Below are 23,935 nucleotides of genomic sequence, written 5' to 3'. Positions count from 1 at the left end.
GGCCAAAAGCAAACAAAGCACTTTAAGAATGACCAGGTTTCGATAGTTATTATTGAATTATGTATTAATCGTAATCAATTGATGTCTAAGTTTTTGAAGTGTTGCTTTTAAAAAGTCTGTAAAATACCTTTTGGCTATTTCGACTGTTAAAGCTGATGCATACTTTTTGTATATTGCATATTAAATCCAACAGACAGCTGTTTTCACTCTTCTAAGTACATTTAACTGGACGTTTATTTATCACAAGTGCGCGAAAATGCTGAAGCTTGCGTTTGACAAGAGTCGCACATGGCGTATGCGCAACGTGCCAAATACATTGTGCGTGTCAGAGCGATGCGACAAACGCTGCAAAGCGAAAGGTCATCGCTTGCACCTTGGCATTTGTAACCCATTGTACCAATCCCCCCTACCCACCGCTTGCACTTTGCAATGCTTTCTGTTACTTTTCACCGGCGTCTGGCAGTTGTAAATGACAGACGTCAGAATGGCACAAAAGACAACGTCTGGCATGTGGATATGGATAAGATGCAATGGGTTACGATGTGGCTCTGTAGCTATGCATCTCTCCCACTCTCTCTCCCCCCTTCCCCCTCTCTGGATGTGTGGTGCATTGGATGCTGTGTCAGTTGGCATTGCGTTTGCCACATTTCAGCGCCACTTTCTGGCAGCCATCGATTTATTTACACTAATTTGCGCTGAGCTGCTTGCCCAGTAACTGACTCTCAGATTGGACTTGTCACTAGCTAGAACCGAGCAGGCAACAGCTGCCTTTAAAGCTACGGCAGCTAATCAGCTTAAACTTCTGAGCCGCAAGCTGAAATGCGTTTGCGAATGGGCCGTAAAAGTTTGCCAAATGCACACTCAGTCGAGGCCGAGGTAATTGCTCGTGAAGCGACTGTGAAAAATGGCATTTAAATTCGTTGGCGAACTGTTACTGCAACTGCCACTGCTACAAATGTCAAAAAAATCGTAAAACAAAACCAACATCAAAATAAACAAAAAATTGCAGCTGAAATGCAATTTGGTTTCAACGATATGTTGCATGCATATTCAATGCCACCAAACGGGGCAACCAGCCCAAAATTCGTGGCGCGCACGTGTTGCCAAAGCATAGTACGTTGCCGGTTAACTTAATTTACTTAACTTTTTCGTGAAATGCCGACAGAAAAAAATTGAAACAAAACAAATACGGAGCACAACAAAGAATGAAAAAAAAATCGTTGTACAAATCGCGACGAAATAATTGAATTTTCATTTCCGTTTTATGTGTTTACTTCCGCCGCGTGCTACAGGCTGAACATTTCACAATTTTGACGGCCCTTGGCAACGGGCCTTATAAATGAGGGACAGCTACTTACACTCTCTGCCTACCCACTCGCCCCCCGCCCCCCTTGCTATATGTGCCCCAATTTCATTCTGATTTCGACCTATTTGTATACAAAAGCACTCAATTTCTGGCAGGCTTGAAAAACTTTTTAAGTCAATTGTCAAAAAGTTTTTAACGTCTTTTCGGCAGCAGCAACATGGCCACGCCCATCATTTCTATTGCCGTCGCCGTCGCCGGTTTCCGCCGAAATTGAAATATAATTTGGTAAAGTTTTGCCGTACGTGGCCATAAATCAATGGCAGACAAAGGCGGACAACTGAAATTGATTTAAGCCCCGAAAGTGTTGTGGGCGTGGTCGCCAATCAAATGAGACACTGACACATAATGTGGTCAGCATCAGCTCAGAGATAGGCTCGGCCTTTGGCGCAAATTAAATGCATAAACTTTGGTGAAGTGGTTAAGAAATGAGACACGACAAACACTTTTTTTTACTCTAGTGAAATACTCATATGAGTCGAAGTAAATACACATTAGACTTGTGTGAAAAACTAAGAATCAACAAATACGCATGGAGGTATCCTTTCAACTGATTACTCATACTATTCGAAAGACTCGAGTGAAATACTCGTCAGTCTCGTGAGAAATACTCATAAGATTTAATTGAGTATTGAGTATTCAACACAAGTTCATTGTAATCCTCAGGTAATGCTCATAAGAACTATATCACTTATGAATTATCTAAAACTACCTGCTACTGCTCATGAGTCGAAACGAATTAAATGAGTGTGAAATACTCTTAAGACTCTGGACAAACACTCAGTAGACTCTATTAGGCATATTTATAAATTTCAACTTAAATACTCGCAATACTCATAAGACACGACTAAAGTACTCATAGTACTCAAGCCAAATGCTCATAGTACTCACTCACTGCATCTGGCATCTATTTGGAAATGTTATGCTTAGCTATCCGTCTGTTACTCATCTTTCATTTTGATGAGCAACCCGGAGCAGAGTTCATAATATTTGCATAAACTAAAAATATGCAACCTTCAGTTTCTGGTTGTAAAGTTCACAACTATCCATAAAAAAAAACGGCAGCCATAGCAATCGCTGAACCGCAAATCGCGGGTTTTATGGCAGGTTCTGTCAGAGTGCCATCTGCTATTGTCTAAGCACTTGCAATCACATTGGCTTTTTACAGCATTCGTTTTTTCCTTTGGTTTTTGTTTTTTGTAGTATTAAAAACAGTATAAACATGCGCCACGTTGTCTCATCAAATTTCAACCGGGCTGTCCCTAGCCTCTAGTTCCCCGCCACTGTTCGATCTCTTGTCAGTTGTTTTGTTGTTCTTGGAACATGTCAGAGAATACTCGAACTTGAAACCGTGCTTATTGCTGGTTCATTTTGTGCTCAGCGCGTCACTTGCACATTTAATTAAGTTTACGGCACGCTGCACACGTAAAGGACACGAAGGAGCAACCCAGACGCCTGACTGCAGGCTGCAGAGGGCGAAAGGACGCTATTAATTAAATCGCTTTATACAGTTAAGTCGCCAAGCCAAAAAGTTTGTGTGTCAACAATTGGAATATTAACGAACCAGCTAATGAGACTCCACAAAAGGCGCGAAGCATTCGCTCTCTGTACTGTTTGTCTGCGACTGTATCTCTGTGAGTGTGTGTGTGTGTGTGTGTCTGCAACAGAAACTAACTAAAAGGCTTATTAAATGTTTGCTGTTGGCGACTCCACCTGTCGGTTGTAAGATCAAAGGCCCTTCGAAACGCTGCGTTCGCCCACAAATCCTGTCTGACTGCCACAAATCATGCGCTCTCTGACAGACAGCTCGTCCAATTATTGCCCAACTCTGTCTACTTGCCATGTCTACTAATGAATCCGCTCAGTATGGTACCCTGGACCTGCATACTTAGTACTCGGAAACATGGGTCGCTTTAATAAATAGCGACAACAAGGTTCGAACCAGTGGCTTAAGTGCTGACGCCCTTTGAAGTGTGTTTGGCTAATAAGATGCTCTTGTCTGCGTTGTTTTGCAAAAGATGTGCAAAGCAAAATATATATAAAGCAGAAATGATACTTTAAAGGGAAATATACTGCTTAGTGTATATGTTTATAGTTGTGCTTGCAGTCGTTTATCATTAGGTTAACATTTATTCGTTACTCGTTCAGTGGTTGGTCTATTCGTTACTAATTATTTTATCATTTCGTTACGAACTGTTTACTCGTGTCACTTAAACTCGGTAATCGTTGGTTAATTTTATCTTTTACACGCTACTCGGTGGTTATTTATCTCACGCTTACTCGTTAGATATTCTGCTCACTTTAACTCGCTACTCGTTCGTTATTCGTACTCGTACTCGTTAATTGCCTCAATTCATTAATCGTTTGTTACTTGACTCTCAGCTACTCTTAACTCGTCTCGTTAGTATCTGCTGCTCTCGTTCTATACGCCTGGCACTAGACACTTTCATTTGTGAGTCTGTGTTTTACTCATTAATCGTTGAATATTAGCCTCCCATTTACTCGTTGCTTAAATTTTGTTTATTGTTGCTAAATTACTCGTTGGTTTCTCGTCTCGCTTGTACTCGTTACTTGGAGCTGATTCTATATTCGTTTCATATTTGACTCCTAACTACTCGTTACTCGTTTGTTACTTGTCTCGTTGGGATCTCCTGCTCTCGGTCTACATGTCTTTTGTTTTGTCTAGTTATTTTCAGATTTTCGTTGGATGGTTTCGTTATTTAATGTTCTAAACAGCCCTCGCATTAAATTTTATTTTATTGTAGGTCCCTTTTGAGTCGTTTCACAGCTACGACACACATGTAATGCGAAGGGAAGCATATTAAATATTTAAACCGCTTGCCGTACACAAATCCAGCAACCGAATCGACTTATATTAAATACACTCAAACAACAACTGGCAATCGCAGATAAGCAGCGAGTAGCGAGCGAACAGCGAGTAAAGAGCCAGCGGGCATATAATGTGCAAATCCCAGTGCATCGGCAACAGCAGCAGCAGCTGAAGGAGCTTCAATTCCAATCCGAATGACAGTGGCAAAGTTTGAGTTCCCCTGCCAATCGTTTGGCATTTACATTTAAGCTGATAAGCAAAGTGCTTCCGCCTCCAACCAGTTGTCACTTGCGCTCAGCTCACCTGGCTGACGATTCAGCTGTGCCTCGCCAGAGCGTCAAAAAATTGCGAGCATGTCGCAAGTTTATGAAAACGCAAGCGTTGAAATTTACATTTGAGGCACGCACTTTACATTATTAATGCCAGACACTAAAGGTGGCGCAAAAACAAAAAAATTAGTTGCCAACGGATGTGGCAGCCATATAAGTAATGCAGACATCTCAGTGTGTGTGTGTGTATGCGAGTGTTTATGTGCGTGTGTGTGTGGGTGTGTTTGTTGTAAATGCTTCAGCCATTTGGCAAATGTATCGCATTTCGTTTTGTGTGTTTGCACTTTTGCGCATCGCTGAGAATTTTCCAATTTTTGCTGCTAATATTTATTAATCAAGTAATAGCAACACTCAAACACACACACACACTCTCTCTCACACACACACACAGACAGAGAGTGAGAGTGCGCTTATGAATATATGAGTGGGGCACTTGTCTTTTTGTTGTTGATTTTTTTGCACAAAAATTGATTGGAAATTTATAAGCTAAAGTTTTCACAGCATTTTCTTGTTTTATTTTTTGGGCACACCAAAAAACAAAATCAAATAACAAACTTTTTTTTTGGCTTTGTTGCTGCTGATTTTTCTTTTTGTTTTTTTGTTTTGTATTGGCTGCCATTCGCAGCACTTGAAAAGGTCACCACATGTGTGTGTGTGCGTGTGTGTGTGTGTGCGTGTTTGGCTATTGACTTTTCTCTATGTCCAGCCATATGCTGAATTACAAGTGGAAACTTTAACGTGCCCCAAAAAACTTGAACTGGATTTACATAAAAAAATCATTTGATATACTCTGTAAATATATACGTATATATATATATTTATATAGTATATATATTCATATTTGTATAGTTGCCAGAGCAGGCTTTGACGTAACTAAAGCTGCCTGTCAAAGTGAAGCTGAATAAGCAAAAACTAAAACAAATCAATCTACGTTCAAGCCTCGTAACGTGCACATCACAAAAGTAAGTTTCATAAAATATCAAAATACATTTTTATATTGAAATTCAAATAGAAGATGAAGGGAAAAAAATGCATTGAAAAGTTTTGCGTATAATCGAAATTTGTGCTCGTTAGTTCGTTATATTGTAAGCACAGGCTGAGTTATTTGTTATAAATTTACTAATATAAAAGTTTTCTCTCATATATTTGCAGCTCTTTTTTTCCTGAATTCATGCGAAGCCTTTAACTACTGCAAAAATACCCCACGACAAGCTGCAACTATGATGAAGCTATTGGCTCACATTTTAATCTTGATCTGCTGTAAGTACGCTCAGTTTTTATATTGAAATACCAACAACTCTATTGGGCGCAAATATGCCTCATAGATGGCTGCCTGTTGCTGCCACAGCCCGCGCACACTCTGCGCATCAAGCGCTCCGATAGCCTGGCCAATGCCACAAACAGCAACAGCAACAACAACTTGAAAGCCAACCAGGCGAATTCGGTGCTGCCTGCTCTGCCCAAGGCTTTGGGCACTCCCGAGCTTGCTGGTGCCGATAAGCCACAAGCGAAGATTGCGGGTACAGCCGAAGCTGCCGTCGTCACAGCCACAAATGCCACCGGAACCACAGCAGCAGAAGCAGCAGCAGCAGCAGCTGGTGTTGCCACGGCAGCGACTGCTGCAGCAGCAGGGTCTACTGAGCCTGTAATGAAACTGGAGCAGCTGGATGAAGCTCAGTCCAATGAATTGGCCGCCCGCATGCATCGCGGCAAGCGTCGCATGTCGCTCATCGACGAATCGCTGTTGCCCAAGACGTTGCATCATGGTCGCCACCATGCCACAGCCGGTGGTGTTGGTGGTGCCAATGCCGGCGTCGCCAACGCCGCAGCAGCAGCAGCAGCAGCCGCAGCGCCACCCTTTGTGTACTACAACAAGATGGTATCGCCGGATGGCAAACAGGAGCTCAAGGAATTTCAGCTGATGTCGCCCAATATGGTCATTGAGAGTGTGCAGCATGACATGAACTATGGACCTGCCGCCGACATGGGCGGCGGTGTGCTGCTTTTGAATGCCGATAACAATCTGAACGGGCGTATTCGCACCATGGCCAAGCCGAAGCATCATCACAAGCACAAATCTCTGGCATTGCCGCCCTTTCTGTTCCTGCTGCAGCAGATGTTGCAGCCGAACATGAATCTGGATCTGGAGACGATGCCACAGACGCAACGCAATCGTTTGGAGACGCCGCTATATCAGTTCCTCGACAGCGCCGTGGACAATGCGTTGCGCAACAATCACGAGGTCTTCGAGCATCTCGTTTCCGATCATGAGCTCGACCTGAGCGATAAAGATAAAGAAAAGGATAAAGACAGGGATACCCTGGAATTGAAATCGGACAAGCCCAAGGAGGCTATTGAGGTGGCAACAAATCGCAAGGAAGATGAACTAGTTGTTAGCTGTCCCATACACCATGAGCACCATGCCAACAATAATGGCGAAATGGTCGACGACGATGTTGTCCTGGTCAATGAGTGTCATATTGTTTAGGGACAACCACCACACACGACAGTAGGGATTTAGAGTCGAGCATTGAGGGCATTTTTAACGAAGTTAGGCTGCGACCTTCATATTTGGCTTGTTCGATAGCAAAACAAAATTTTTAGGTAGGTTTAAATTCAGTTTCATTTTCAGAGTTGCTTAACCGGTGTTTCTCAAATTGTTTAGAGTTTGTTTTTGGGTTCGAAGTTCTACACAGAATGATAAAAAAAATTGTTGCAAAGTTCTGACTAAAATGTGAAGCGGGCTTAAAATTGTACAAAATAAAAATCAATATCAATTCCTGTATAATTCTTAGTTACCAAGTTGTATCGGTACCTGTTTGTGGTCATGCATTGTCTACACACTTTTCTCGTTTGTACTTGATGTACTGCTCGTTATACTCTACTGCATTCGTTACTCGTTTCTGCCCGTTATACTAATCGGCACTTATTTTTTAATCGTTATACTTATTTGCAATCGTTACTTGTTTGTACTCGTTATGCCTATCTGGACTCGTTACTTGCTTGTGGTCGAAATAATCATCTGCACTCGCTTATACTCGTAGCTAGTCCCGTTTGTTCCTAGTTTCCTCTTGCCTCTATTATTAGCAACAAAATTTAATTAAGTAATAAACGAACTATCAACTATTCAATTCTTACCTAGAAAAATAGTTAGCTAATCAAAGCGTTCGTTTGAGTTTTAATCGATTTTTAATTCATTCGAAATGTTCCTGGAATTCAAGACATTTAATCGGAATAACCTTCAGAATTTCCAATAAAAGTCAATTTGGCGAAAACTGATATGCTGCGTTTGCCAAATAAGGTATGCTGTCAAACAAGCAAATAAATTAGGTACGCACACACAAACAGGAGCTCATGGGCTGTAGTGTGTGCCAGAGGATAAAGTTTTGCCTGGTGTTGGCTGCTAAATGCTAAAAGCTGCTAATTTCTTATACAATAAAACTAATGTAAATTGCCACTTGCCATTCGGCACGCATTAGTATGTGTGTGTGTGTGTGTGTGTGTGCGAGTGTGTGTGGTGTGTGTGTGTGTGTGTACAATACATGGACATTAAATGGAGCACATAATGTGCTGAAAGTCAGAAGAGCATTGAAAGACAAGCCCCAGCCAAACCGAATGCCAAGCGAATGTCATGGGTGCTTTAGCTACAGCATAAATACAAATTTGCTTTACAAATGCACGTCAGCAAGCGTGTATGTGTGTGTGAGTGTGTGAGTGAGTGAGTGTGTGCTTGAGTTGATGTGTGAATGTTGCCTTAAGTGTACATTCAATGTACATAAGTGCATACAAATACACTAGGGTAAGCCATTATACATAAGCTTATATAACAGGGAAACGTGAGCGTGTGTGTGTGTGTGTGTGGGTGTGTGCGTGTGCCGCAAGAGCAGAAAAGTGCAACGCAGCATTCGTAAATTGCGTAGCTGCTCTGGCATTGTCCCTGGGGTGTTAACTGGAGTGTAAATGTGAATGTATGTGCAAGTTTGCGTGGCAACCCATTTCGATTCATGACACACGCCCCCGCAGCCGCCTCCTAATCCTAAACCAACTGTTGGCCATACACGCGTATTGGCCAAGGCATATATATATATATATATACATACAAATCTATATAACTATATGCTCGTACATTTATTTACAATTGTAAATACTAAATGCAGCTGACAGCCAACGCGACACATTGGCTTTGGCAGCAAACGGGAACTACCAAAGTTCCCGCTGGGTTCGCCATTCGGAGGGGAACTTTCAATGCTGCTTAAAGAGCTGCTTTTTCAGCAAGCGAAAGAGTCGGTTGGGTTGGCGGATATAACAAGTGCATTAGCTGGTGAAAATACATGGCTTATGATTTCAATGACAGCCATAAGCATTAGCGGAGATAATGCATAGAGAACTCGTCCATTCAAGAAATCCCAAAATGCGAACTCTTCAAATTGCCACAAACAATTTTTATATAATGTGATTAAATTCGCTTTTGAGTGGGGATGACAACAAAATAATTTGGTACACAACCATAAACAGAAACGCAGACAAACGAATCGACTCTGGCTGTTTTTGTTAATCTTTTTGTTGGCTGCTTTCAAATTTATGGCCCATAATGAGGAAGCGCGCAAGTGTAGGGATGGGCATGGGGCAGGGGTGAATGGCCCCATAAGCAGGCCATCAGTGAAAAGCGTTGCCAGGGCTTCTATTGACATTTGCTTAAGTTGCTGCTGTTCCTGTTACTGTTATGGCTGCCATTTGGCAGCTTGTAATTATGTTTGCCACAAGTTGTTGCCAAAAAGTTATTATCTAGATTTCATAGTCAAAAGCCATGACGGCGGCAGCATCAAATTCAATTGAACTGTTGAGTCAGCACAGCCCGCCAGCCAGCCAGCTCTCTCAACTATTGAAAACATTCCAGAAAGTCAGCGCCACGTTTGTCCTTTAAGTCCATTGAAGCTAATTTGCAATAGCATCGAGCGAAAAGTTTTCGAATTTAACTGCCAAGCATCAACAAAATGGTTTAATAAAGAGCAAAAGATTTGTAAGCTTTAAGAACTCAAAATTTATAAAGTTAAACCAACAAAATGTTGATAATATACATAAAAATTGTTGCAGAATAGTTGTGTAGCATAAATAACGATTTAATCTACGAATGTGCTCAGAAAACTTACCGTTCTGCTGCTTACTGGCACATGAAAAAGTCACTGCTTTGGCAGCGGAAATTGCAGATTCTGAAGTTGCAGTTGCAACAGATGGCGCCAGCCTGCAAAAGTAGTAAAAAATATTTCTTAGTCTCGAAAAAATCGTATATATATTTACATAACACTAAATCAATAACAAATGCTAGCTGCTGTAAAGGAAGTTGCTGAGAAAAAAAAAACCCAATAAATCGCATACATACCCCTCTCGGCTCAACGAGAAGCTATATACACTGCCATAGGGTAAATCGGTATTGCGCTGCAAAGTGCTTACACTCGGTGTCGGCGTGCTTGTTTTTTCATTGCGTTAACGGCTGTCATACACGGCGTATGCGTCATCTGACAGCGGAATTATGCAAATTTTGGCGCATCAACTTCAAACGCAGGCCACGCACACACTCAGGCGACACATGACAGCTGCAAAAAAAAGCAACACCAACAAAAAGCGAATGTTGTTTATTTTGCTTGGCAGCTGACAGCCAAAAAATCAAAAGCATTGCAACGCTGACACTCGGAAATCAATAGCAAATCAACACCAGCAGCTGCAGCTGCAGAGGAAGCAACACCAGCAGCAGCGATTTGGTTGCACATCAAAGTGGCTTTAAATGCGGCAGAGATCCATTTCGATTGTCAACAACAGAGGCGTTGGGGCATGCTACAAATTTATGTTGCACCCGTTCGAGTGTTGTGGCTTTTAATTGAGTCATGCCAGTTGCTCGAGATTGCTGTTGTTCCTCTTGTTGTCCAAGTTAAATTTATTTGCCACGCGTTGCTGCAAAAACCGCTACTGACTGAGGAATGCTACAGAAAAGGGGTTGCTGAGGGGTTGCAACAGTGGGAAAGGGGTGAGGGGTGGGGATCAGCTATATGAATGCATTGTGTTGCGTGCAACTTTTACAAGTGAAAACTTTGCTGTCAGAGATACTTTATGTGCAAATTTTTGGTTGGGCAAGATACACAATGCAACTACAATGGCAACAAGCACACGCACACGCACACGCACACACACACGCAGACACGCATACACGCACACAATTGGTCAGCAGTTTGCTGGTGCTGCGGCTGTCAGTTGCCAAGTCATTTGCATGCACACACAGCACAAATACAAATACCAACGGGGCATGCAACACAAGCAACTACAATAAAAACAAAGAAAGTCAGAGAGAGAGAGAGAGAGAGACTGTAAGAGAGACCTACAAAAATGCCTTCGCTTGCAACTTGAAAGCAACTGCAACAACAAATTTGACCGCCTGTTAGCATATAAATCACATTGTAAAAGATAAATTGAAAGCTGTTGTGGCTACTGCCGTCAACTTCCCCCTTTCCACCATCGTATCCTTACCCTTGCTTCCATCCCATTCCCGTGGTCTTTCCCTGGCTCATGCAGCTAATGCAATTAACATACGCACGAGCAATGCAAATGGCAAATACTACCATGAAAGCTACATTGACAAATTTCGGAGCACATTTTCAAGCTGACCCTTGCACTCCGCAGACAAGTAAATATTAAACACTGCTAAGCAATATAAATTACAGTAAAGCAGCTTAGAGCAGCGCATTCATGAGATACGCGCATCCACAAGATACATTGCTTAAACATAAGAGCGCTAATTGTTGTTAATCTGAATTTGGGAATGAAGGAGTTGAAGCGAACTTTATGCATCTGGAGTTTTTATAATTCAATTAAATATAGTTTACTCTCTCTCTCTCTTTATATATATCTATATCTATCTATTTCTCTCTCTTCCACTATCTAAGTGTTACAACTGTGTCTGCTTATCACATGACTTTTTAGAACAATCAGTTATCAAGTTAAATGTTTTTTATTAATCGCCCTTCTTTGCGATTTTCACATTCAAGTAATAACTACATCATTGTTATTTGTCTATGTCTATTTATTTAAAGACCCTTTTTTCACTCCCTTTCTAAACCAGCGCCTCTCTATGCGAATTTCATATTTCCAAAAGAGGTTTAAAAATGTTATTTACATATTATCTGACATACTTCATTAACTTTCACTTTATCTTTCTGTATAGAGCTCTCTTTCTGTTTTCTATAACAACGTTTGTATATATTTTGCTGTGAAAACATCTTAGAGTTTATCATTTATCAGTTTATCAGAGCTACTGAATGGCCAGCTTCTAATTTGCATGTCCGAAGCAACAGCTCGAAACATAAGACTTTCAATGCTTGCTGTAGTCATTGATTGTCTCCGTCTCTATCGCTCCCGCACTCTCTCTACCTTTCTCCCGTTAACAAGGCCAATCTTCGTTTGCCCCACATTTAAATGCGCATAAAGCCAACTTGTTTTTGTAGTTGAGATAAACAGATTCACTTAGACCCTCTGATGGGTGCTTGTTTATGGGTATTGTTCATTAGATCTGATTATTGTTAATATTTGAACAATGAGTGTTTAGCACTTGGGTGCAACCCCTTTTGACTTTTGTCAGTCGTTGGCATTATCAGATTTAATGAGCTTTTATACACCACTTTCTCTGTCTCCATCTTAATGCTCCTTCCCTCAATTGAATGCCAGGTGGCCGGATTGTCACATGGCCAGTCTATTACTTAGCCAGCTCCATTACAACTTGTAACTTGTCGGCACAGAGACAATAAGCCCGATTAGCAGCCAGTGCACCCACAACTTATGCAATGAAACAAAATATCCGGCTTGTGCTTGCATTTGCACAGTAAAAAAATCATTTTACAGTCGCATGCAATTTTAAGGCAAACAGGAGGATTTACTTTATGTCTTGCATTGTGTTGAAACAGTTAGGAGGTTATTTAAGCTGGAGCTAGCTGAGGAGATCCTTAAATAAAATCTTAGACTTAAGAGCTAGCGGGGGAAATCCTTAAATAACACAGGCTTAGTCGAGCTTTAGCTTTCTTACACTTAAGAGCTTTGACATGCACATACATGGGCTTTTAAGCTGTTCTTATAGATGACTTTAAAATAGTGTTGGAAAGCGAATGAAATGCTTTTAAAGCTATTTTTTTTTAATATTTTATAATCTAAAGTTGCTACGTTTTTTAAGTGTTAAGTGAAGTGCTCAAATGAACTTATTTATACCTTATTTTTGATGCTACCCAACACTATGAATTATAGTTAACATTGTAGTGTTGCGAAGCGTGTTTGAATTAGCTTCCGATCATCTACTTTAAAACTGTAATACAACAACTGCAAAGATGTTAAAGAACACATTGGAGACGAATGACAAGACACAAGGGTGTAGTTTCCTACCTTAAGGGGGGACTTGAGAATAGGGTCTATACCGTTCATAACGAGTCAACCCTGCAGGGCGGAAATCAATTCTACAAATCCAATTTAATTGCATTTCGACACGATCGCACAATAGTGCTCAACGCTCAGGCTGTGACAGACGGACTCGATCTAGATAGAGCTCATCACAGTAAAGTAGAAATCTAGAACAGACAGGACTTACTGACTGCATTGCGAAGAGACTATCGGCTGCATGGGAATATCGAAGTCGTCTCCGCTAGACTCACTGGCGGGGTATCTGGAGCTATCAATCCGTAACACGTTTGATAACGCTGCTGACAGCAATGGCTTCAGTTCCAGGATGGTGTCTGCTGGAGTATTCAGCTATAAGACATTTATGTTTTATTCTAGAAATCATCGTGGCGTGCATTAAAATTCTGTTAACGATTCCTAAAACTTGACTGCTACCTTGGCATGACATCATAAAAAGGTACAAAGAAATACTTTTTGTAATGTTTGTCTACGGTATTCATGACATCTTGTATGTATTTGTACTTAGATTTATCTTTTATCATTTTTTATACAACCATTAAATAACTTTACTTATTGAGAGTTTATTCAAGTGAACCTTTATCTATTGCTGCAAAAATTGAGTGCATTTTAAACTGGCCAACATGTTCGTTCTTCCATCTACTCAACCAGGCACTAACGACGTCTGCTATAGTATATGTACTATATACTGACCAGACTTTATGCTATAAAGAAAATGTAAAAAAAAAGAGTGTAACCTTTCCCAGCCGGCAGCCGTTTAGCCAACCGCACATCAGTTCGGGGCCAGCTGCTGGCGCTGGCCAGAACTTGGCTTCTAACTTTTAGCGAGCGCTAAGTGCATTTTAATTTGTCTTTCATACTTAAGGGCACTGCAACTCGTCGCGGTCCTGGCTGTCGTTGCGGCAAATTACAACAAATTAAATTTGAAGGGCCTGGAACAGGTGATTATCTTCGGTATTTGCCGGAATGCCGCAAGCCAAGTGAGCGCTGCACTTCACTCTGTGGCCAAATGCAATCAAGTTGAAAGTCCATTATGGGGCGGCATAATTTAATATAACACACTTTGCGATTGCACTTCTCTGTTCATATTCACAAATTAATCGATCTTAATTGACAGCTGTCTCAGTTTTAATGGAATATAATTATTATTCCTTGACTCGGAAATTCAATTTGTAAATTTCGTTTACTTTGGCAACTCATAAGACGATTGCATTTTGTAATTGCGCCAATTACGAGCAGCTTGTCCAAAGAAAATGACCAACAGAGGAAAATTGGGAGAGAAACCAGAGAGAGAGAGGGGAGCGAAAAAGTTGAGAATTACAAGTGCATAATTATGAATTTGTTATTGCTCATTAGCTCAATGGCCAGAATGGAAGCAAAGCAAGAGGACAGCTCTCAATTAGACAGTGAGTGCCAAAAATAGACGCACAGTGGAAAGAAGACGCTGCCAAATTTAGTTTTCTTAAATATATTATCTATATTAAGTATAGACCAAATCTAAAAACTCCTATATAACTTGTAAATTTTAGAAATATAAAATTTTATTTACTGCAAAATTATTTAATTAAATATAAATATCCCATATGAAGTTCCATTTATGTCCTGGTTTAAACTCTCACATTTTATTTGATTTATTTAAGGCTAAGCAAACATATTTTTGTGTAAATTTGTAACATAACGAATAAAGAAAGCCACAAATTTGTCAAAAATTTAAACTATTTTGAGTTTTGTGATGTGCTTCTTATTTGTTGTCTGTTGTTGCCTTCTTTTTTGTGGGTGTGGTCGGTAAATGTTATTGTATTATGCATTTTTCATAAGTTTATTGTTAACGCATTTGACTTCAGTTGGCGTTGGCATTGCCATTTTCTCTTTCGTTTTGTTTTCCTTTTTTTTTTGTTGATGTTGTGCTGGCTGCCATTGTTCCATTTTGTTTGAAAAATGCCAAGAATACATAGCCGGAAACGGACATTTGCATATATTGCGGTTGTGCTTTCTGCTAGCTTGGCATTCCAATGTGAATATGCATACCCTATGTGAAGTTGTGTCATGTAGGGTATGATACACTTTCACAAATGAAAGATCTGGATTGTATAGGGTAACATTTAAATGTTTTTCTACATATCCAACACACTTATGCCACAGTAAATCCACAAATCTTTCAGCAGGGTACCTTTTAGTCGAGCACTTTCTTGCCCTTTTATTTGTAGAAGCTTACAGTTGTAGTGCCCGCATTTCCATAGCTTTGATTGTTGTTGCCTTCAGTGGGTGCCCAATAGATTCTAGCTGGCAGATTTGTTGCTACGTTTGCCCAACTGGTCTGGTCAGGACTTCTCTGTTAGCATTTGCCGCCGCAGGCGCGATGCTGGCAAAAACTATTTGAAATGCTGTCTTTCATTTCTTGTCAGCAGTTTTGACGATAGCTTATCGCCAAAGTTGTTGAGCGTTTGTGGCAAGTGGACAACAGATGCAGTTGCAGCTGCTCTGCATAAGCTGCAACAATATTTGGCTATCATCACCAATCCAGCAGAAAAATCAACTGGTTTTTTCTGGCGCGTCCAGTGCCGAATAACTCGTCATGGCAAATGGTATTACAGCTGCCCAAAAAACGCCCAAATGGTCAAATCGTCCAAATAGTGGCCGAGATAAGACGGATTTCGGGTTTTTAGTTGACTCCTCTTCAATGCCAATCGATTGGGCTAACTCCATGCGACCCAAACGAGAGTCCGCAAGGCTCGTGCGCTTTCGGAAAAGGACACTATTTTGATACTCAAAACTTAACCAAAACTTAACCAGAGGAACTCGAAAGCTTATGCCTTTATGAATATAAAAACCGGAAGCAGTACGAGAATTTTTCGAATCCATTTGCGAGTCCATTTGTATGGCTATCCTGATGTCCTTTGGCCAAGTAAGTACACTTATACCTATCAATTAAGTTTAAACTATTTGTCATGGGTTTTTTTTAAGCTAGCCCGCTGGGCATGTGCAGGTCCTATCCCAACAAAGCAGGCAACTGATAAGCGACTGATAACAGCATTCAAGACAAGCGCGCTCTTTACATTCGAACTAAGAGCGCAACTCTACAAAATGAGCGAGAGAGAGCGCGTCGAGCGTGAAGCGAAGGCATCGCAGCTGCGACGCTGGCAGCGCAGGCAACGTCGATTTGCACTAACTTGACTAACGAAATGCGTCTTCGGGCGCAGCACGAGCTAACGACGACGACGACGACGAGGATGAGGACGTCGGCGTCGCTGCTGCTGCTGCTGCTTGCGTATGCGCTGCGGCGTGGTCAGTGCTGTTGCTGCCACTGCGACTGCGACAGCGACGCTTGCTGAAGCAGCGCGTTTTTGGGTGCGCTGGCGACGCTTGCTGCTGATAAACAGTTTTCGTTTATCATCAGTTTGTCGATGGCAACGCGCGCAACTGGACGTTCTTTCGCTTTCACCGAGACATTTCACGTGTGGCCCCAAACAAGAATTTCACTTCATATATTCTGCATGTGTGTGCGTGTCAGACTGTGTGTGTGTGTGTGAGTGTGTGTGCTGTAGGGGCAAACTTTAAACGGTTTTATCAGTGCAGCAAGTGTTGAATGTGCCGCATTGTCAATTGTTCCGGCTACAAATTATTAATGCAAAATTCGCCAATCATAAAAATCAAAAATCTTACAGATACTTGTGTGTTTTTGTGGCATGTACAGCGCGGCAGTTAATAAAGGGACAGCAAAAGAGTCAGTAAAATGTGAGTAGCAAATAGAAATTAAATTAATAAATTGCTTGCAAATATTTTCAATGTAAAAGAAAAGCCACATTTGATTAGCATACAAACTTAGTTAAAGGCAAAAGAATAGAGTTGGTTTAGAAAATAAAGCAAAATTCAGACGAAAATATGTAATAACATAAAGGAAATATAATTAAACAGGAAATCTATAAAATATATTTATTACACTAGCGAATAAAATAAGAAAAATTTCTAACGAAAAACATTTAAGTTCAAGCACACAAAATATATTGTTTTGATATTGAAAAAAAAATATTTTAGGAGATTGTTCAAATAGTACAAATAAATCTTAGAATTTATGCACAATTAATTGAAATTGCATTTGACTGCTTGAAGAAATAGCTGAAATTCGGCCAGCTCGTTAGGATTTCCCAGAAAATTGGTAATTGAAAAACAGTTCATGGAACTGGCAGCTATGAATTTCTAATTGCCAAAATGGCAGAAAATAAATTACACAAAAAAAAATAAATATCAAAGTAAAATATGTAGCGAAAATGTAGCTAACTGAAAGTATGCAAACGTATTTTTTACAAATTCTTTTTGTGCTGAAACAAAACAAGCTCTAAAACGTATTTAGGGCATATAAAGGGAGGGATGGGGGCGGGGGGGAGGAGCGGCTGGCGAGGCGCTGAAAAGTGCAAAGGCAGCAGAAAAGCGCACAAGAGCCGAATGCGACTTGAAAAGTCGAAAATTATGTAAATGCAAAACATTTTTTATGCATGTAAACAATTTTTTGCGCCATTATGCGCCATCAAGTATGCAAAGATATGTTGCTCAGGCCCAGCACAGCCGGCAGAGCCCAGCAGACCGTGCCCCAGTCAGCCAGTCAGTCAGCCAGTCAGTCACCTGACATGCCAGAAATCGTGTACAGCGCGAGATTGTTCAGATTTATGCGCCGCGCTGTCAGCTACTGCCAGCGACTGGCTGCTGGCAAATCAGTTTTGTCATTTGCCTAAAAGTCAAAGTTACACTCATTCTCAGAGTCAGAGTCAGAGTCGGCGTTAGCTCTAGAGTTGGAGCTGGAGCTGTAATCGCATTTGCTTGGGTTGTCACTTTAATTAAATTTAATATGCTACAGCCTTTCAGAGACGTTGTCTTGCCTTCCATTTGGCAGTCAAGCGTGCAATATTTAACTTTCGAGTTTTGCATTCAATTCACGCACACAAAACTTGGCCTCTTGTCTACATGGCTACAACTTTGACAGAGCGACACACATACACACACGCACACATACACACACGCACACACACACACAAGCACACACACACACTCTCTGGCACACATGATGTGAAGGCTGACTTATGCATAGACAAAGTGCCACGTTTTTATTGTAATACGAAAATCCCTGGCATGCTTTTAGTAGACAAAATATGCGCCTTTTCGGCGCTAAATCGCCAACTGCCCCTCCAAGTCCGATATATACACTATGTATATATACGTATATACGTATATCGCTCGCAGCTGGCGACATTTGTTACTTTTATTTACGCACAAGCCAACGAAATTGCGCTGGGCAAACGCTGGCAGCAAATAAGATTAACGCACGCTGCCGCTTGAGCTGAAAGTAGTGAGCGCCATAAAACTTATGCCAGCAGCAGCAGCCCAGATCGACCAGAGACACACAAGCACACACGCACACAATCCCAAAAACCTAAACTCAGATACGCGTATCCCAAAGTCACACATAGACGCACGGAGTTTCGGTGGTGCCGGCGGTGCCGGAGGTGCTACCCATTCATCATCAAGTGGCGTCTCCTGTCACGAGTTGTGCCCCCGCCCAAAACGTGCAACTTTCTCGCATATTATGCTGCTGCAAACAACGTTCTAAAAAACTTTCACCACGCAATATCATTTGCTCGAGCTGAGCATAATGCATGCTCGCCTTAGCTCGCCCTCTCCTTCTGGGTGTTGCTTCAATATAATTTAGGGTTTAAACATTTTTATTGCCTACCTTTGGGCGCACGCCTAGGGCTTGCGGTTTATGGCCTAGACCTGGCCTCCATGTCAGCTGCGTTTTATGTGCAGCCGCTCGTTAAAACATTGCAGTTCACCGACGTGTTGTGGCATTATTCAAAAATTCACACAATTAACGCACACATGCGGACAGCAGTGCGTATACGCAATATTACGCATACGCAGCGTGGGGGGGAGCAAAATACAAGAATTTAAGTTGTGTAGAATTTTGAAGCAACATTTCTTTTTGCATAAGTAGAAGTTATTAAATTGTGCTCCGTATATTTCAATTACGCGCCTTTTTATGCTTTAATCAACTTGATGAATGTGCTGAGGCTGATGAGGCACAGTCTGATGGGCAAATATGTGCTATGTGAAATTTGGGGCTTTTTGGCGAGACGTGCTGTGAAATTTGTGTCTTTGCAAATAGGCAGCGAGTAATATTAAATTAAAGCATTCGCGTGGCTCAAACTTTTAAGCAGCTTAAATATTAATTAATTTGTGTAAAAAGTTTCACAGCCGCCGAGTTTGAATTCCAAATTTAAAGCTACCAAAAATATTGGCCGAAAAATGATATAAACTAGTTGGCATCTGCCAGGCGTAGTCTCGACTTGACTCCATTAACATTTCATTTAAATTCGAGCAACTTTAATGTGGCAGCAGCCACGCAAATAAATTACAATGAAATTTCCGAAAAGGAAAACGAAAGCGAAAACTCGGCGGCCGCCGCAGTAAAGTTGTATATTTGCCTTTTAAAGAAATTATTAAATATTGTATAATAAAGGCAAGAGGGAGCAGGCCATTAACCTGCACAGCCAGCAGCCGAAAATGTTTAGTCGTAAACATATTAAAAGCTACTTTGCATAAACTTGGCCCACGCCACCCAGTCCAAGTCCCATCAAACAGTCCAACCTCTGTATCAAGGACAAATGCCCATTTGCGATTTATTGAAAAAGGGAAAAATGGAAAGAAAAAAAAAATTCAAATGAAAACCGAAGGCAGGGCAAACAGCAAAAAACCATAAAATAAATGCGACGGGTGACGACGAGTGACGGGCAGCTGACATGGCGCGTCCTCTGCACCCACACCCCATGCCAAGGGACTGTGAATGGCCGCCGCGTGGCAGTCTTTATTAGGCAGGCCAAGCCGACTGGTTAAAAGGCTTCATTAAAAACACATTTCGTGCATAAACGTTGACGCCGCCGTCGACTTCATTCGAGTGCAGCAAAATATAAAAAATGCGAGAACGCAAAGAAAAAAAAACGAAGAAAAAGGAAAAAAAAAGAAAAGCAGCTGAAACAAGCAGGAAAATATAGGCAGCAAGCAGCGCAATAAAAACCAACTGTGATATTATTTGCATTTGAAAAGCGCCTGTCAGCGCACGATATAGCTTAGCAGTGCGAGCGGGATAGCACATTAGGCGCTATCTCTTTCCAGGCAACGAACTGGGCCACGCTTGCGATGAGTGCGTGAGCAGCTGACGATAGTCACGAGTTTTGAAAAACAAAATTTTTAACAGCGATAAGCGCAGGCTAAGCTCAAAGAAGAAAACAAATTAATTCGATTGCTTAAAATTTGATTTGGCCAAAAATTTAAATGAGAGAAATACTTTTTATTGCCCTTTTGCACTCTATTAAAAATATATATATACGTAAATTATTATAATGTAAAATATTTAGAAACCGTTTTTTAGTGCGTATTTATTGTGCCTCTTTTATCTTTACATACTCAGTTTTATTTTTTAATTTATTAAATCTCAATATAAACTATTCTGTTTTTTGTAAATCTATAAATTGTGTGCCTTAGTTGAGTATTACAGCAAAATGTTAAGGTTCTGTTGCTTTGCTGTTAATGTCCAAGCTGTAGCTAACACTACAAATGTTATTTATTGTTTATAAACTGTTATCGTTACATGTAAATGTAAATGACTATTCTTTTAAACCAGGGAGATAAGATAAGCTAAGATAAGCTATAGACATAACAGAGCTCAAGAGCTTCATAGAAACATCAAAATTTTTTTATATAGCTTAAGAAAGTTGTTTAATATAATTCTAAAATAATTTTAAAATAAAATTTCCAAGCGACATATTTTAGTATTAAGCGTAGTTAAGACCCCTAGAAATTTCGTAAAAATAACATAGCTTGATAAGCATAAAAATAAAATTCAATTTGGCATGAAGATTACTTTTAATTGAAAATCATTTTCTATGCGCTTCCATTTACCTAAAATGCAAGTTAATCAAACGAGCTCAGAGCTCATAAAAGCTGCTACTTTAAAGCTTGTGCCTTATGATTATTTGTTTGCGTAATTTTCACAAGAGTCGCTTGAAATGGCCCTTAACCTATGACACTGGGATTTCGATATAAGCACGTTTTGTCTATAATCTCATCACCAGTGCACGCACACACACACACACACACACGGACATCGGGCTGCGTCTGTGTGTTCGTTGTAGCTTAGTTTATCAAAGCGTTTGCCTTATTTATATTTTTGGCTGGCGTTTGTGCCGGCAGCTGGCCGGCAAAGCGCGGCTAAGAAAAATATTTACAATGCAGTCGAGCGATAAAATGAAACGGACACGCCCCTGACCAGTGGACACTGTCAATAGAGGCATTAGAGATGAGGCTGGGCATATACTACACAGCCACAGCTTGCCACATTCCTGAGTTAAGAGCACAACACTGTGCGACTGTGTGAGTGTGTGTGAGTGTGTTGGCAGTTAGAACATAATCAAGTTTCAATTTCAAAAACAATTCGGCGCAAAACATTGCCAGTTGCTGTGGCACAAAGAGTGCTCGGAATTTTAAGCATCGTGCGACAAGATCTAAAGCATGGTACAACAAAGGGGGTAGAGCGGTGCACGGGGTGGTAGGGGCTAGGGGTGACGACCTACACGTATGTGACGACGTCGTCAATGTTGTCATGCGAGTCGTAGTCGTAGCGAGGGGCAAAAATTAAATGAAAACGAAAACGAGCTGGCAACACTGAAGAAAAAAGAAGAAAAAGAAAAAACCGTCAGTGAAATGTAGACAAAAGGCAGCCCAGGCCGCTGCATTTGACAGCAGCAGGCGGCAGCAGGATCGGCAGCAGGCAGGACACAGGAGGCACACATCAAAGCGCCGGCTGCACGCATCGATGGCATAGCTGCCGCTGCCGTTGCTGCTGCCGCTGCTGCCCCTGTTTCTGGTAGTTCATTATGGCCACTAGAACAGTTTAATGTCGTTTAAAGAGTCGCTGCCACAAAGCAGCGCGAAACAAAGCCACAAAATGTGGACAGCAATAGCTGGCTGGTGGTTGGCGCGTGGAGGTGTAAAAGGAGGCGGGGGAGGGATAGATGCGTGGGGGGTGCTGCAACGCAAGGGTTCCCATGTTACACTTCCAGCTGCGGACAATGGCCGTGCCACATTGTGTGACTGTGTGTGGCTTTTTCTGTTTTGTGTGTGTATTATAAGCAATTTTCCATTTTCCACATTATTTTTTTTTCTTCTTTTTTTGCCATTTTTGTATTTTTTTGCCTTTTTTTGCTTTTCAAGTTTTCGCTTTGCGCTTTGTTACACGCTGACAGGCGACTATGAAAGCGAAACGTAATGAAAATGGCAACAAACAAAATAATTGAAATTTGGTTTAGCACAGCAAAAACAACAACAAGAAGAAGAACAACAACAACAACAAGGGCACTAGCATCAGTAACAGCCATGAAAAAATTGGCCAAATGAGAACGAAAATTTGAGGCGAATGATGCCAGCAAATGCCAGAACAAAAGCAGCTGGCGACAACACAGAGAAGAGATGAGAATTTAAGCCAAGTCGGGAAAGCAAATGAAAAACAACGAGAAAATACGGCAAAATAAAAAAAAGCAAATCGAAAACAAAAAAAAAAAAAGGAAAAGCTGCTCAAGCAGTACGCAGACCGAGACGACAATGTGGCCTTATTTTGTGCAGATTTGTCTGTTGATTTTCCTCGCATTTTCCTCTGTTTTTTTTTTTTTTTTTTGGCTTGAAAAGTCCTCGGCCATTGCAAATTAAATTTTCCAATTCGCAACGCCCATTCTTAATGTCGCAGTCGGCTTTACCTTGACTTGCTTCAAGTCAACGACGGATAAGACCCACCGCAACGGCTGACATATTCAATTTTCTAATTTTGTGTAATATTACAGTAAAACCGCACACTCAACAGAGAGACAGCGAGAGAGAGAGAGAGAGAATGAGAGGGAGAGGGGAAGAGAAACACACACTTGCAAACAAGTCAAGTCTCGTCTAGACCGAAGTTTACATTCCCTTACAGTTGAGTTTTCGGTATTTAAAATATTGTTCACAAATCAATTTCCTCTCAGCCAAAAGTTTTACCAAACACGGAAAAGTTGTAGCTTTCACAATTATTTATGCATTTGTGTTGCGATAAAAGCCAAAAGTTGGCTGCAGAATGGACATATTGCTGGCACACAGAACTTTAATACACTATTTAAGTTATTTATGCCCAACTTGGTGGCAAAGTTATAACGCCACAGGACTACAGGGGCAGCAACAACAGCAGCAGCAAATAGCGAAATAAATTCGTGTGGTTTGTGTTTAATTTATAAAAATTGCAAACAGCAGGTTAAACTATTTACAAAGTGGGGAATACAAATATCCCAGCAGTTAAATTTATTAAAAAGCTATCTCTCTTGCTAATACATTATTTAAATAGGTATCTCACTTGCTAGCTAAGTTAATCTTGATCTTAAAGTGGCATTGAAAGAAAGTTTTAAATGGCATCTAAGCATATCTGATGAAATGTACCTTATACTTATAAAGATAATTTTATAAACTGTCATGATTTTCTTATAAATAATTTTGCTTACCAAAGATGTCAAGATGTTATGACACTTGTCATATATGAATGTATAACCTCCCTCATAAGTAAGTAATGATAATAATGATGATAATGATAATGATAATGATAATTATAATCATAATAATAATAATAAGAGTAATAATAATAATAATAATAATAATAATATGTATAATACAAACAATAACAAAACAATATCCAAATCATAGACTTAATGCAAATACCCACAAAGTAAGAGTGTCTCTCCGCGCTCTCGCCCTCCGCCAACACTCCCGCATCTACAGTAAAAAAGCAAGTAAAAACATGCCAATTGAAGCTCGGCTAACGGGTATCCAAAATGGATCTGCTGCGATTTAGAGCTTGGGCAGCAAAACGTAGCCGCAATTTCCATTTCGATTTTCGTATGT

General features: G+C 40.7%; 2 protein-coding genes and 1 long non-coding RNA gene across 4 annotated transcripts in view; 2 read left to right on the top strand and 1 right to left on the bottom strand.

Moving 5' to 3' along the window:
* Positions 1 to 23,935, bottom strand: part of LOC135431799 (uncharacterized) — a 79,367-nt gene that overhangs the window by 31,857 nt on the left and 23,575 nt on the right. For both annotated transcript variants that reach the window (XR_010436840.1, XR_010436841.1), the window contains exon 2: positions 9,673 to 9,764. This is a non-coding gene — a long non-coding RNA (uncharacterized LOC135431799). The remainder of the gene's footprint in view (positions 1 to 9,672; positions 9,765 to 23,935) is intronic.
* LOC135432007 (uncharacterized) lies at positions 5,370 to 7,310 on the top strand. Its single transcript, XM_064687445.1, has 3 exons — positions 5,370 to 5,484; positions 5,675 to 5,782; positions 5,848 to 7,310. Exons 2-3 carry the CDS (start codon positions 5,743 to 5,745, stop codon positions 7,008 to 7,010), a joined length of 1,203 nt encoding a protein of 400 aa, XP_064543515.1. The 5' UTR covers positions 5,370 to 5,484; positions 5,675 to 5,742; the 3' UTR covers positions 7,011 to 7,310.
* 5-HT1A (5-hydroxytryptamine (serotonin) receptor 1A) overlaps positions 16,267 to 23,935 on the top strand; it is a 77,521-nt gene continuing 69,852 nt past the window's right edge. Inside the window, exon 1 of the mRNA XM_064687123.1 lies at positions 16,267 to 16,705. The gene's annotated coding sequence lies outside the window, so the exon portion shown is untranslated. The remainder of the gene's footprint in view (positions 16,706 to 23,935) is intronic.

The sequence above is a fragment of the Drosophila montana genome, unplaced genomic scaffold (assembly GCF_035044405.1).
Source record: "Drosophila montana isolate Dmon_TW-CO22-7 unplaced genomic scaffold, ASM3504440v1 contig_3200_1, whole genome shotgun sequence".
Classification (NCBI taxonomy): Eukaryota; Metazoa; Arthropoda; class Insecta; order Diptera; family Drosophilidae; genus Drosophila; species Drosophila montana.
This window is presented reverse-complemented; position numbering and strand designations above follow the sequence as displayed.

What these genes read in the sequence shown, in the direction of transcription:
- LOC135432007 (XM_064687445.1), top strand. Translation starts at nt 5,743, where the DNA reads ATGATGAAGCTATTGGCTCACATTTTAATCTTGATCTGCT. An exon ending in CATTTTAATCTTGATCTGCT is followed by an intron (nt 5,783 to 5,847) that starts GTAAGTACGCTC and finishes TATGCCTCATAG; the next exon opens with ATGGCTGCCTGTTGCTGCCA.